Here is a 13,997-nt window from a genome sequence, read left to right as displayed (position 1 = left end):
TACAGTTATATACAGTTTTACCCCCAAAAAACACCACACAAACAATCACTTGGTAACATAATCAGCTGCATAATCTGTAGCTGTCATTTAATTCTTCATGAAAGCATTACTCAGTTCTTCAGACTAGAAAGGGTAGACTTGTAGATGATAGTTGTTTGTGACATGGGCTATAGGAAAACACTTCTGAGTATTACTTTTTTACAATGGATTCTAGCTATGACAGTGGCCAGTAGTCACCTTTCAAAGGTGTTAATTCTAGATTTGTTTGTATATAAGCAGTGTGTGCTTAACTCCTTTAGGATACATTCTTCCTTTTGACTTTTTTTTTTATTGCAGTTTCTATTTTTCTCTTCCTGTAAATCAGGTGAAGGAACCTTCCTGGAGCATTCTTTTTGCAAATGCCTTAACTATGATTTTTCACTCAACTATTAATAGGTTCCCCTTCGAGTTTATTTAAAGAAAAATAGTGTTGAAGATAATCTTCACCTTGATTAATGCAGGGGAGGCTGCAATGCATAACTACTGGGTTGCTGGCTAAATAAGTAGCAGTGATTGGGTTATCTGTCCATAACACATTACTGCAGTAATGCATGTCCTCAAATAATCTGCGCTTTTGGGCACTACAGATTTAATTACTTTAAAAAGATCTTTCAAATAGTATTGAATTTATTTGTACCTGATGTAAAACAGCAGGCAACTTATATGTTTGTGAAAACTGGATGTTTTTCTCAGGAATAAGATGTAGTTCTAGAAACTTGCAGTAATGTGGTTAAGAAATGATTTGAATAGTAGTGTGTACTAAGCTTCAGTAATGCTACAGAAAATTGTTTTTTATTAAAGAAACATGAGGCATGATGCTGTATAATTTAAGCTCAATTAAACTGATAAAAACTTCACTTTTTTTAAGATGTCCAATGTCAAGTATTTTCATTACAGTTGCCACTGTATGTTGTTACTGATTCATGGATCTTAAGGAACAGGCAGCAATTGGGTTTAACACTTGGATTATTTTAATGAAATAGAAAACTGATACCTTACACAGTCATTGCTATTAAACATAAATGCTTAGCTAGAAAAGTGCTCTTTGTTGTACTGATTGTACTCCAGGCTTTTTCTGCTATTAAAGAATATGACTTGTTGGATTTTTATTTCAGTGTATAACCAACCTTCTTAAACCTTTCAAGTAGTAAGTTTGGATCTGTATAACCTTATGTAATTTTGTCAAGAGAGAATTTGAAGATGTTTGTAGTGAAAGGTATACACATGAGTGACTCCTGAGAACAGTGGTGATCATGTTTAGCCTGTTACAAAAGTTAACAAAACCAGCCATGACTGTGTTTATGAAGTGCGGTATTTTGATGCAAAACATGCCTCGGTCTGTTTCAGATAGAGTGGGACTTTGGTTAGGCTTTGAGTTTAGAAGTACTAAATGAAGACTTTATTTTCTTCACTGCAGGCTGACCCTAAGGTTGTGGTAGCCTATTTCGGCCTGTACTAAATCACTGGGACCTGTGCTGGTGGCACAAGCATGCCAGCAATAATGATCAGTCAGTAGTTAAAAATTTCTCATGAATTTAATTAAATTAGTAAGTAAGGCTTTCTGTTGCATGAAAGGGATTTTTTGCAAGTTGTCTTGTTGTTTTTTCTGTTTTACAACTTGAGTTATAATTTAGTTGTGTTTCTTGCAAAATTTAGTTCTGGTTTCTTGTTGTTAAATTTTTGACCCAACCACCCATGTATTTTTTGGCATAGGGGACTGCTATATTTTTATGAAAGAACTCACTGAGTTCAGTTATTGGTTAAAAATAACTGGTTATATCCATCATTTAAAATGTGATGGTTATTCTTTAGCAAAGTACAAAAAAATAGATTTTTCCATTATGATTTACTTAGAGCTATGCTACTAATTACTGTTTGCTCACAACAGAGACATGAAACTGCAGTCAGGATTGGTTTTCCACTGCAAACATAGCTAAAAGTTGTAGTCTAACCCAGAAACATATGCAAGAAATGATGGGGAGTTTTGAAGGAAAGAGAGTTACAAAAGAACATAATATTAATAAAAAAACCCTAGTTAGGTGTTTTGAGGTTCTTCAAAGCATCTTTTATAAATAGTTATTAACAGGATATTACTGATAAATCACTAACCCCTGCTGATGTGATGATTTGTTTGTCATTTGTCAGTTTAGCATAGTAATTGTGATAGATAGTTGCTTGTAGGAAGAACATTAGCTCAAATTATGGCCACCTTGGTGTGATGGTGGAGATTTAGAAGGCTTTTAATCTTGTTGATTAAATCTCCACCATTGTAAATGAAACTGGTATCCCAGTAGAGATACGCAGTCCCTCTGCACACAGAAAGTGTAGACAGAGGGAGATGAAAGCATAGAGCTGTCTGTTGCATTCCTGTTATTTTCAGCAAGGTAGTTACACTGGTGGATGGGGAAATATGTGTTGTGCCAAATACAGACATGGTGGTTCATGCCTTTCTTAGAGCAGGAGATCTGGGACAGAAATGGCAATGTGCAGACCAATAGATACTCCAGTTGCCAGGCATTTATTTTTAGTGTGGGTGGGTTATTCAGCTACCATTAATGAACTGACCTTCTTATGTAACACTGTGATCCTTTTGTAATATAGGTGAAGAAGCTGAGCAGAAGTTCAAGACTTTAAAAACTGAAGGGAATGGTTTTGTAAAAGAGGGTAAATATGAAGAAGCTGTAAACAAATACAACGAATGCATGAAGTTAAATACCAAGGAATGTGCAATCTACACTAACAGGTAAAGATGCAAAATATAAACCCACTTTTAGTGGTAGTAGTTGTATTTTCTCACTGGAAATACAGATTTTTTGCATCCCTTTAGTCACTGTCGTAAAAAAAGGAATTTTTTTTTCCCACTTGATGAGTGTTTCTAACTGATTTTTTTGTTAAACCACATTATTCTCCAAGGGGATCAAGTAATAATGCCACTAACACGTATCTTTATATATCTCTATATAAATAGAGTATGCAATAGTGAAAGTTACAATAAGTGTAGCATTTTGCAGCATTTTGGAGAATACTGATACGACTTTAATGAAAAGCTAACGTGCAGTAGCAGTATCTCAGATATGAAAAGGAATAATTCAGAGAAAAATGTACATTTTTGAGAAAATGAAAGTAGGAACATGGCCATACAACAGCGTTATTTTAAAGTTTGACCTAATTCTGCGTCATAATTCTTTATGCTGCAGTCTTACCAGCTTTCACAAACTAAGAAGGATTTGATAAGGCTACTACTTGAAGAGGAGACTTCCAAGTAATAATTATGTGCAGAAAGAAGTATTGTTTATTTAATCTAGAACACTTCTATCAGCTACTGTACTATGATATTGTACTAGCATAGGCTCTGCCTTTAAAATACTTACATATCTGCCTAATTTCAAGCATTAGTCATACTTTAATTTTGACTTTTATTGCAGGAATTGACCTTCTCTATCCAGAGATGTCATTACTACCTACTGGGTTTTATGTGCTTTAAAAAATAACCACATTGAGAGTGAATTATGAGAAGTATTATAATGAGCATTTATGAGTCAGATACTGTTGGCACTACAGCACTGTAGAATTTACTTATGTTGCAGTGTATTCTGTTTTTCTGTGTTAGAGCTCTCTGTTACTTGAAACTGTGTAAATATGAAGAGGCTAAGCAGGATTGTGATCATGTTCTTCAGATAGAAGATTCTAATATTAAAGCTTTTTATAGAAGAGCACTAGCGTACAAAGGATTACAGGTGAGGAAAAAGAACATGGCAGGTATTCTTAAGCACTTCTAAACTTGCTTATCCTCTTCAAAGACAATCAGGTAGTTGCACTCAATGGGTGAATACAAAAATACAAAAGTATGCCGTGCTGATGTTTTATTACTTTTTAGAGCATTAGACATACATAAAATCTTATATAAATATTTTTGCAACATAAAAACCTGTTGACTTTATTACAGGAACATTGGAATAAATGAGGTTTGACTGGAGATTGATTATGCAAGTTTCAGCTCTGTTCTAATGTTCTAATATTCTTCTGGGTATCCCAGTCTGTTTTTTATGTCAGGGTGTTCACTGTATCTTTGCTGATGACAAATGGATTCTCTTCAAGTCTGCCTGCCACTGTCCATACTCAAATCTCAAGCTGTCTTTTGGCATCTGCTCATGTTTGAGTGCTTGTCGTTATTAAACCAGGGTTTTAATTATCTCAGTTTTCTCTTCCTTCCCGAAGCACATTAAGAACCTTTGTTAGTGATCTACTTTCTCACTTTCTGGGCAATGTTTGTATTCAGCCTTTTCCATCTACACATTGGTGGTGGTGTCCATACTGTGCTCATCTTACAGTTTTTTGAGTATCCTTTTACTTGATCATCATAAATGCAGGCTTACATTGCTCATATCCATCCTAAATGTGACTGCAAATCTCGTGTTCCATCACTTGAATGACTTCATTCCTTTTGTCCCTGTTGGTTCCCATTCTTCAGTCATGTTAATTAGCCCCTGCACTTCGTAATCCTTTGATAGCAGTCTTTACCCTATCTGTCAGCACTTACCTGGTATTGAATTACCAGCTTCTCACTTCTGTTGGCTCATGATGGCAGCTATCCTCATCTACTTTGTATGAAATTTTACAAGTGTCTTTTAAACAAGCATCTCACGAGCTTTCTCCCACGCTGCTCTTCACGACTGGAAGTGATCACTCCAGGCATCCACCAAGGTTTGGCAGTGTCTATCAAGTGAATACTTACCTCAGACCTCTGTTATATTTAACGTCTTAATAATTACCTGATGGTCTCTCAGCCCTTGAATCACCTGAGGAGGATTGCGCTTAGCCTTATAATAGGCCATTCTTGTCCCATGTTACAATTCCAAATGCAAGTCATAGAAGCCATGAGATTTTCTGTTTGTGATAAATTTGTTCCTTTGTTGCAGTAGCTATGAAATTTTGAAAGTTTGCTTTAATTTTCAAAGGTGGTAAAAAGTCTTATTTTTCCATAAATTTTTTCTGTAATTACACCAAGCTACCCAGTATTAATCATCTGTAACCTTATGCTGTTGAAGTTGATAAAAAATTAGTATAAATATGAGGAAAGGCAGATAGTGATTCTACCAGTCAAATAAAGGGAATTACCCGGTAGTGAAGAATGTCAAGGATTAGAGAACTTACAGCTTTTTGAATATCCTAGGAAAAAAATGCTGGTTTTGTATTATTGAAGACATAACGTGAAACACACTGCTTATGGATTCTTTCAGAACAGTCTCTGCTGGGGACTCCCAAAATACTCTGTTGTGGTTGGATTTAATGCCTTCATTATTGCTAATTCCAGGAATGTGAGTGATTCGGAAAGCCAGAGAAAATAACAAAAGTGATTTGAGGTTGACTAATGATTCCGTTATGAAAAAATTTAAGAGGTAAAAGCATGTAGCTTGGCAAAGAACTATGCTGGGAACTGGTTTTCCTGTATAAATATCCAGATACTTAACCACAAAGACTGCAGTGGAATTTAATGGAGTAAATGAGATTTTTTTAATAGATTGACTGAGATGTATTTAAGAGAAGATCATGAAAAAAATCATGCTTGTGTGATGAATCAGGCCTGTAACATAGGACACAGGACCCTGGTCTGCGTGTCCTTATAGTCTGGCTTATAGTCCAGTCTCTTGCTTTGGGTACAGCCATCTTGTATGATTTTTGTTGAGAAGTCTGTCAGGCTGTATTTTTAAATCCAGGAGGGTTGGTTGTTTGCTGACCATTGTGATCATTTCCAGAAGACTGTTCCAAAATCTCGTTTCTCTGTAGTTGTGAATGCTCATACCTGTAGTTCAAATGGTTTAGCTTAATTAGTAGCTATGTCCTGATTAAAGCAGTATGCCCCTTCCTGCATTCATTTGCTAAAGCTAAATAATTCTAGTTCACTTTGTTCATGCCATAGCAGGCTTCAGTTCACTTACAGACTTATTGCAGTGTCTCTGCACCTTGAATACTGGTCATCAGTTTTGAACAAAATAGTTCGTGTAGGAAACAGAAAATGAGTGACTTGTACACTAGTGCTTTTATTTCAGTTGAGATGCTGAGGAAATACCTCAGCTGGTACATGAGGATTTCTTTTCATGCTAATACCCATTACTTATAGTAACCTGATGATAACTGCTTAGCAACAGAAGAAATATGAGGTCCCTCACACAAAGAAATGACATCGATCTTTTAATGTCTGCATGGTCTTCTACTATTTGCTGCTACATTTCATCCTTATTTTTAACTGCGGCCATCAAGGTGTCTTGATTTTCCTGTGGTATTCTAATCTTCCACAGAATTGATGCTGTTAACTTTGTCTCTCCAGAAAATTTAGTCTAAACCCCCATAATTTTTAATGGTAATATTTGAAATAAAAACATTAAACACAAGTCTGAGTCCTAATAACACTCTATGGCTGTGTTTGCCCTCCTAAACCTGTTCATCTCAGAGTTCATAACATCATCCCAGTCTTAAGTATTACCAAAAATTTACAGTGTTACACTGTAAGCCGTTGTGCTTAAAAGCAGCAATCTTCAATAATCTGTTCTCTCATATAGGGAATTTCCCCTGAAACCATAATGAAATTACACTGTCTGTATTTAGATTATTTTTGTCTGCTTAATGTTGAGATCCCAGTATTTTTATTCTCCTTAATTGTAAAGGAAGTTATGGGTTCACATTTGTTTTTCTAGTGGTGTGCATATGAAAAAAGTATTTTTCCTTCTGCTTATAGAATTATCAAGCCAGCATTGATGATTTGAACAGAGTACTTCTAATAGATCCAAACGTTCTTGAAGCAAAAAAGGAACTAGAGGAGGTAACCCAGCTGTTTAACGTTGACAGCAGTGCTGCAGCTGGCAGTCAGGAAAAGCAAAGGAGGAAAATAACCATACAAGAGGTATGTGTGTTCATTTGTAACAGCAGGCAGTATAGAAACCACACATTTGAGAAGATAATACTGAATCTTTTGTTTTTCACTTCTTAGCTCTAGCTTTTTTGGGTGTTGGAATTGTATTTTTCATGTTATCTTGAGGGCATGTTGGAGGATTCTTGCCATATGTATTGAGTGTCCATTATATTCCCTAGTAAAGCTTGGACTGCTTTGAAGTGTGTTCAGAACCATAGCAGGAATGGAGAAAGTACATTTAGAGGCCACAAAACTTGAGGGTGTGCTCCTTGTAAACAAAAACTGCTTAGACTTAGAGTACCTGTTTTACAGAATGTACCAGCAGTTGTGCTCTTAAATTCCGTGCTACTCAGGAAGCCTCTGGGGTTGTGCTGGCAGAGGTTCATTGTCAGCAGGCATGCTGGCTGTTCTGGTGCTAGCAGTAAAGTTTCTGAAGAATGAAGTCCCACCTTAAAGAGCAAAAGTATGGGTAAAACATCTGTAGGATCTTGTAAAAGAAATACGTGATGTAATGTTCCGTACTGGATCAAAATGTTAGCATTGCAGAGTTCTGGATAGAATTAGGCGACGAAAGGATTTTCTCAGTCATCTGATATTTTTGGATTGTAGCTTTGCTAGTCCTTTAAGAATGTTTCGGGTTTGGGTTTTTTTCCCATTTAATTTTGAAACCGATAAATACATAGTTCCCAGTCTGTATGGTGATACTGTAATTTGATAACATAATTTCAAAATGCTGGTGTAATGGAAACCTCAGTTATTAATACAGAAAAAAATCGTTTTACTGAAACACTTCACATTGTCGCGAGTTCATGGGATTTTATGTAACTGAGTGTAGTGTTAGTTAAGCTCTCAGTTGTGACAAACAAAGGGTCCTGGAGAGTGTTCACAGGAGGTTTGGGAAGTGACCACATTGTTCAGGGACCAGCTAACTACATTACTGGCAATGGTAATTTTTCCAGGGGTGGGGCAGGAATCATTCATGTTTGCTGTCATAATTATAGCTGCCCTCTTAAGAGAGCTTTCCCTAGCTCATCTGCTGTAGTATAAGCTAGGTCCATGAAAACAGGCTGCAAAGTAAAGAAAGTCAGAAACTGGGATTTATCGTTATTATTCCATTTTAATCAAGCTATAAATATATGAGACAATCAAGATTTCTCTTCTGATAGTAAAGACTGTTGAAAAACAGAACAAAATGGCTGTAAGCCCAGTGCAGTATTTTCCAAAAAAACTAACTTAGCCCCCCTGTACTGTGCAATACAGTGCCTTAGACTTTCTAAAACACTTGGCCTCCTTTGAAGAGACCCTGTTTAATGAGTTTTAGTCAGTTTATACAAATTCCATGACTCCTGGTAACTTGAAATAGAATTTAGAAAATGTAGTTGGACCCATGGTTAATTTTCTAGTGACCGATTCATGAACCTCTTTGCAGGCTGCACACCTGGGAGAAGTTAAGTGGGTATTCAGGCAGTCAGACCATGCTGAGCTTTCTCTTCCACAGCGAGGCTTCACCAGCAACCTGATGTAGCTGCCATATATAGCTGTGCTGTTCTGAAGGCACAGCAGTGATGAAATGGAACATTGGTGTCTGATGACTTGACTTGCATGTAGAGTCCTCCTTAGATTTCTCCCAGTGGTCTTCGGTTCTCTTTCTACAGTGGAATGCCAAGCAGTGAAAGGAAATGTAAAATACACACTTTTGACTACAAACCTTTAAAGATGAATTAGAGAGGTACTATTCTGGGGGGAAGTAGAACATAAAAGAGCATGGGTGCCTTTCTTTTATGAAGAGTAAAATGCTGACTTTAATGTGGTGACATTGATGGATTATATGCATATAGTTTATGAAGCTTCAGGTTGTCTGTATGTGTACGTTAAAATGATTTGTTGCCATTTTGTTTGTGAAGGTGACTGGATCTGATGAAGAGGAAGAGAGACTGTTTGCTACATCAGATGTGACTGATGGCATTACTTCTAAAGAAGCAGTTCAGGAGAGTGTGTCACTGAAGACCTCTGAGAAACTGCCTATTTCTGAACCAACTAATGCTTATGACTTCGGTCAGATTATAAATGCAGTGAACAGCAATAATGATAAAGCTGCTTGTGCAGATCTTTTAACAATTACTGATCCCCAAAAATTGCCAGTGCTGCTAAGTAACAAACTTGAAGGAGAAATCTTTCTGTTTTTCATCCAGTCATTGGAATATTACGTAGTTGGAAAAGATCCTGGTCTTGTATATCAGCACCTTTTCTACTTGAGCAAAGCAGAAAGATTTAAGGTAAGAACCTGGACTGAATGTGTGCTTCAGTTACATGGAAACCTAAAGGAAATTTTCATATCTTAAAAGGAAACAGTACACAGATTTTGGCTCTGTCAGATACTATGATTTTCAATCAACCTATGCTAATTATAAAATAATCTGCTTTTTCAGGTGGTGCTGGCCCTTCTTAGCAAAAATGAGAAGGAACAGGTTCAACAGCTGTTCAATTTACTTCCAGAAAACCAGAATAATCAGTACTCTTCAGAAGATCTTGAGAGCCTTAAAAAGGTTTATGAACTTTAAGAACTTAAAATGTACTGGTTACATGCATATAGTTGATGTTTAGAAGATGGATGTTTGAACTCTGAAGACTTGCATGGGTTGCACTGGGTCTTTACCCAGGCTGTTTGAAATCTGTTTTGTTTTGACAGCATATGCACATTTAAAATTCGCTGCTCTTTTTTTTTTTTTCTTGTAGTTGTATACATTTTTAATCTCCAGAATTTAATACGTATCGTTGTGTTCAGTAGCAGAGTTCATGTAGTTTAGCATACTGATTTTATTTAGACTGGTTTAATTATATATATGAAAATATATTTTACATTAGGTATATAATGTGAAATATCTTGATGGTACGACAGAGAGCACTGTTAGTCATCACTTGTTATATCATTTTGTGAGTTGTATGTTCTTGTGATAAAGAAGTGTCTTCAAACTAAACGGGTCAGTTAGCAATAGCTTTGCTAACATGAGTTTACAAAAAGTATTAACATTTTGCAGATACATTACTTAGGCCTCCTGTTTCTTCACTGTCCCTGGTCTATACAAAACAGATTTAAATATTTATTTCTGTAATACAGGTAAGCAGCAAAGGTGAATGAATAATATGTTAGCTTGTCATGGAACACTTTAAATCACAATAATTAATTATTAAATAGTTATCAAATGGGTATGGATTTTGGCAAGCAAGTAGTTTTCAGTGCACAGAGAATTCTGCTTTTTCTCTGTGTGTGGAAGGACCACTGGTTCATGTGGCCTTTGAGGTGGCAGTTACACACAGAACAAGCGGCTGCGCTTAGCAATAAAAGTACTTAACTCTGAGTTCCTTAATCAGATTATGTCAGACACCAGCTATTTCTGTTTATGGACATTGATAAAGCCAAAAGTAAAACCATTCTGTGGACCAGTATGACTTTTTTTTTTATTTCAGGCAGTACTTTCATGTTTTATATTGGATTCTGACAAAGCTCCTTTTTTAAAGATAAAGCTTTTAAAATATCCCAATGCCTTCTTTGCACATGTGATACAAATGTCAAACTCACTGGCACTGCAGAGATAGCAGCAAGAATGTTGTTCTAATGAAAATATTGCTCAGGTGTAGATTAACTAAAAAAAAATAAAGGGTTTTTTTCTTGAAAAGTGTAATTCTGGAATCTCTTTCCTGGTTCTATACTCTTAAGGCTTGTAATCCTGACATGTGGAGTGTGGCAGAAGTAGAGTGCCGAGAACAAGGCTTTTAATTCCTAAAACAACTTAGGATTTTTCTTTTTAAATGCCCTCTTTTTATGAGGCTCTCATGTTCAGGAGAGATCAGTCACTCACCTGTCTCTGTGTGACCCATTGTACTTAACCAGCAAAGAGACAGTTTCAGTCATGGTGGAAGGAAGGTACCTTCACTAATTTCTGTGTTAGCGATTGCAGTCTGCAGTTTAGTATGTTCAGAGAACATTCATGTGTGCAGCTTACTGACATGGTTTAGAAAACTTAATCCATTTTCATTTAGTAGAATTCAGAGTGGTTTTAATAACAGTAAGTAATAAGTTGGAGGATTGTATTAATAATACGTGGATTAGGAAGAAGTTACTTTGCCTAAAAGAAAGCATAAAACCCAGCTATGTAGTCCTAACAGTTTTAGTTGCTTGGAAACTGTAGTTGAGTAAGAGCCAGTGGCAAAAGCCACCACATCAGAAAAGCTCATGATGAAATTAAGTATTTTTTCATGCTACCCAAACCCCCAAGTATTAAAAACTCTTCAGGTATCTTCTGAGAAGCAGCCCTGACTGCTGAAGTCGGTATCTCATATGTACAGTTCCTTTTGATGCTAAAGACAAACATCAGAATAGTTGTAGCAGTAAATCAAGAAGGAATTTAGCACATCTAGGAGACAAGACAGACATTATTAGCAATACAAAGATTTTAAATAGAGTGTTCTTGATAAATCTTTTATCCATGAAGAAAAAGAAATGTGTTGTCATAGATGGGTGTACAGTATCACAGTAAAGCTTTGGTCAGTCCCTAGCAATTAAACTAGAAACCTTAAAGTAATTCAGGGAAAAGTAGCCCAGTAGTCCAGGAAGATACCTTTTCCTGTAATACCTTCCACTTGATTGTCAGCTGAACCAGAGGTTAACTGGGTTTGAGGTGGAAATTATGGAGATGAACAGATCAGGAAGCTAAAATTACCCCTTGGTAAGAAGTCCTAAATGAAGAACTGAGGCAGTGCTGGTAGGAGGGAGCTGTTGCTGCAAGCAGGGCTCTGTACCCACGTGTCTCGGATGTGGTCAGCAGGAGATTAACAGAAATCCTCTGATTCAAAAAAACAGCACTTTGCTGTGAAGTCACCCATCTCCTACAGCAAAGAGCTGATCAGGAGCGTGTCTGTCTTCAGTAACAAGAGGGCAGGATTTCCTGGAGAGCTTAAACTTGGCCCTAGCAAAACAAATAGGTTTTCATTTTCTGTGTGTGATTAAGCCTGCTCTCCTCAGTCTTGAGACAGGCTATAAGCTTTGGCTGGTTGAGTATTTAGACAACCTCCAACCTAGCCCAGCCACTCTGTGTTAGACATCCCCTTTCCTAGAGCTTGACACTGATCTCAACCACCATTACAGTATGTTCCCAGCCTTTGTTGCATTCCAGGAGCTGCTTTTTAAGATCTTTAAGCTCATTCCAGTCCATGATCCCAAAGGGAGTAGACATGTTCTTGAAGTCATGAGTTCATGAAGCTGCCACCAGGCCGGGCACACACTCACAGCAGCTCCAGGGCATCAGCTGCAGCTCTGAGAGATGTCTGAATTTCCTCCAGCACCTTATTCCTCACCTCCCTCCGAAGTGAACCTGTGACACAGAAGACCTTTAACAGCCACTGATGCAATAATTACGAATGCCCTGCAGTACGAGTAGTAGACCTTTAAAGCTGTAGCTGTGCTAAACCTTTGCTACGTCTATTCTTAAAGTATCAGGTCAGCTGTATTACCTGCAAGCCTTGTCCGATGTGCCTCATACCTGTCTCAATCAGAAACTTTTGGTCTCAGCTTCCAAAGTTAAAGAAATACGGGAACTACAAGGGAATAAAAAAGAAACTGAAACGTTTCTTATTTTAATAACAGAAAGACTAAGTCAAATATGTATTTCTTAAACAAGTTAGCAACTCTCAGATGTAAGAAAAATGGCTCAGTTTGCCAGGTGAGCTGTTTGTCTGTCACACCACCAGTGGGCTAGCTGTGGTTGCAGTCATTTTGGTGATGGTCCTACCTCATTCAGATTTTGTTGAGATTGGCTGCTTAGTTCAGACTGGCACCGGGAGTGCTGGACTGACAGGCAAAAGATTCCTAGAGATGTAGAATGAACTTCCAAGAAAAGTCAACTCAAACATCTCGTTAGGGCCTGTACTGATTTGGCCTGAACAGATCAAGCTGAAGCCACGAGGCTTCAAAGCCTGCCCCTTCTGCAGGGCAGTGTTTGACTGCTGGAAGTCATCCTGGGGGCACAGGGGGTGAAAAGGAAAACTTCCAGATGATGTCCTAAACCCACTTACTTGGCAGGTGAGGGCTGCCTAAACCTGTGCTTCCTGGGAACATCTCCTGGGGAAACCTCATCAGGGCCAGAGGGAGGAACCTCTGCAGCCCTCAACAGCTGATGCCTGTTTTGAACACTCCCTTGCCATGCATACAAACCCTGTTTTTAACGCCCGTGGAGGCAGCGAGTTTCTGTAACTACTGGAAAGATGGCTGGTGTCCAGGGAACAGGGCCCGCCGGGAACCAGGGCTTCACTGCTGTTGCTTCAATCCCTTCAAAGTATTTCTGAAATCCACAGGGAAGCAGCTCCAGGTGGAACCACTGCTGCCACCCAGAGAGGTGCTGCAGGGGATGAGCATCATTACAGCACCGTTGTGTCACTGGCCAAAAAGCTGGTTTACTGCAGCGCCCTCGCCACCATTCCCTTCCACGCTTCCTGCACAGCAGTGCGGGCAGCAGAGACCTGTGGGAGCCCAGTTACTGGCAAACCACACACTTTGCTCTGATGTCTTTTTCCACTCACCAGAACCTGCTCTGCTTTATGTAACACAGCTGCCCAACTACAGAGCTACTCCCGGTGGCTGCCAGGCCTTTCATAAGCAAACTGAAGTATTTGCACTTGTTCATTACAATAAACAAAAATAAATACTTGTGAACAGCAGGGAACCAGGCTCCTTCCCCACTTGTAAATGGAGGTGTGTGACCTGGGTCAGTGTAACTGCTCGCTGCCTGCAAGCTGCAGCTACCCAAGGATGAAGGGCAGGCACCTCGGAGCGGGTTCAAACCCCAATGCCTGGCTGAAGGAGCATTAAACATCACTTCTCCAGGAGTGCTCCCTTGCTCAATGGGGCTCTGCCCATGCGGCACTGTTTTCCTACACACATCCCAGTGCAAGGCACATCCTCCAGCTGCAGCAGTGCAGGGCCCTGGTGTCAGTTCCTTGCAGCCCAGTGCTATTTCTCAGTTGCTGCTTCCTAAATAAATAAATTGTAAAT

The 13,997-nt window shown here is 38.4% G+C and overlaps 1 protein-coding gene across 2 annotated transcripts in view; it reads left to right on the top strand.

Annotated features, from left to right (window-relative positions):
* SPAG1 (sperm associated antigen 1) overlaps positions 1-10,627 on the top strand; it is a 35,731-nt gene extending 25,104 nt beyond the window's left edge. For both annotated transcript variants that reach the window (XM_062627300.1, XM_062627301.1), the window contains 5 exons: positions 2,641-2,782; positions 3,650-3,776; positions 6,776-6,940; positions 8,854-9,225; positions 9,379-10,627. In XM_062627300.1, coding sequence (XP_062483284.1) covers positions 2,641-2,782; positions 3,650-3,776; positions 6,776-6,940; positions 8,854-9,225; positions 9,379-9,510 — 938 coding nt within the window. In that variant the 3' untranslated portion in view covers positions 9,511-10,627. The remainder of the gene's footprint in view (positions 1-2,640; positions 2,783-3,649; positions 3,777-6,775; positions 6,941-8,853; positions 9,226-9,378) is intronic.
* Positions 10,628-13,997: the final 3,370 nt, after the last annotated feature.

Source organism: Pezoporus occidentalis, unplaced genomic scaffold, assembly GCF_034315485.1.
Source record: "Pezoporus occidentalis ecotype Australia unplaced genomic scaffold, CSIRO_AGI_Poc_V1 ctg3, whole genome shotgun sequence".
Lineage (NCBI taxonomy): Eukaryota > Metazoa > Chordata > Aves > Psittaciformes > Psittacidae > Pezoporus > Pezoporus occidentalis.
Note: the sequence above shows the minus strand (reverse complement) of the source record. Positions and strands in the feature narration are given on the sequence as shown.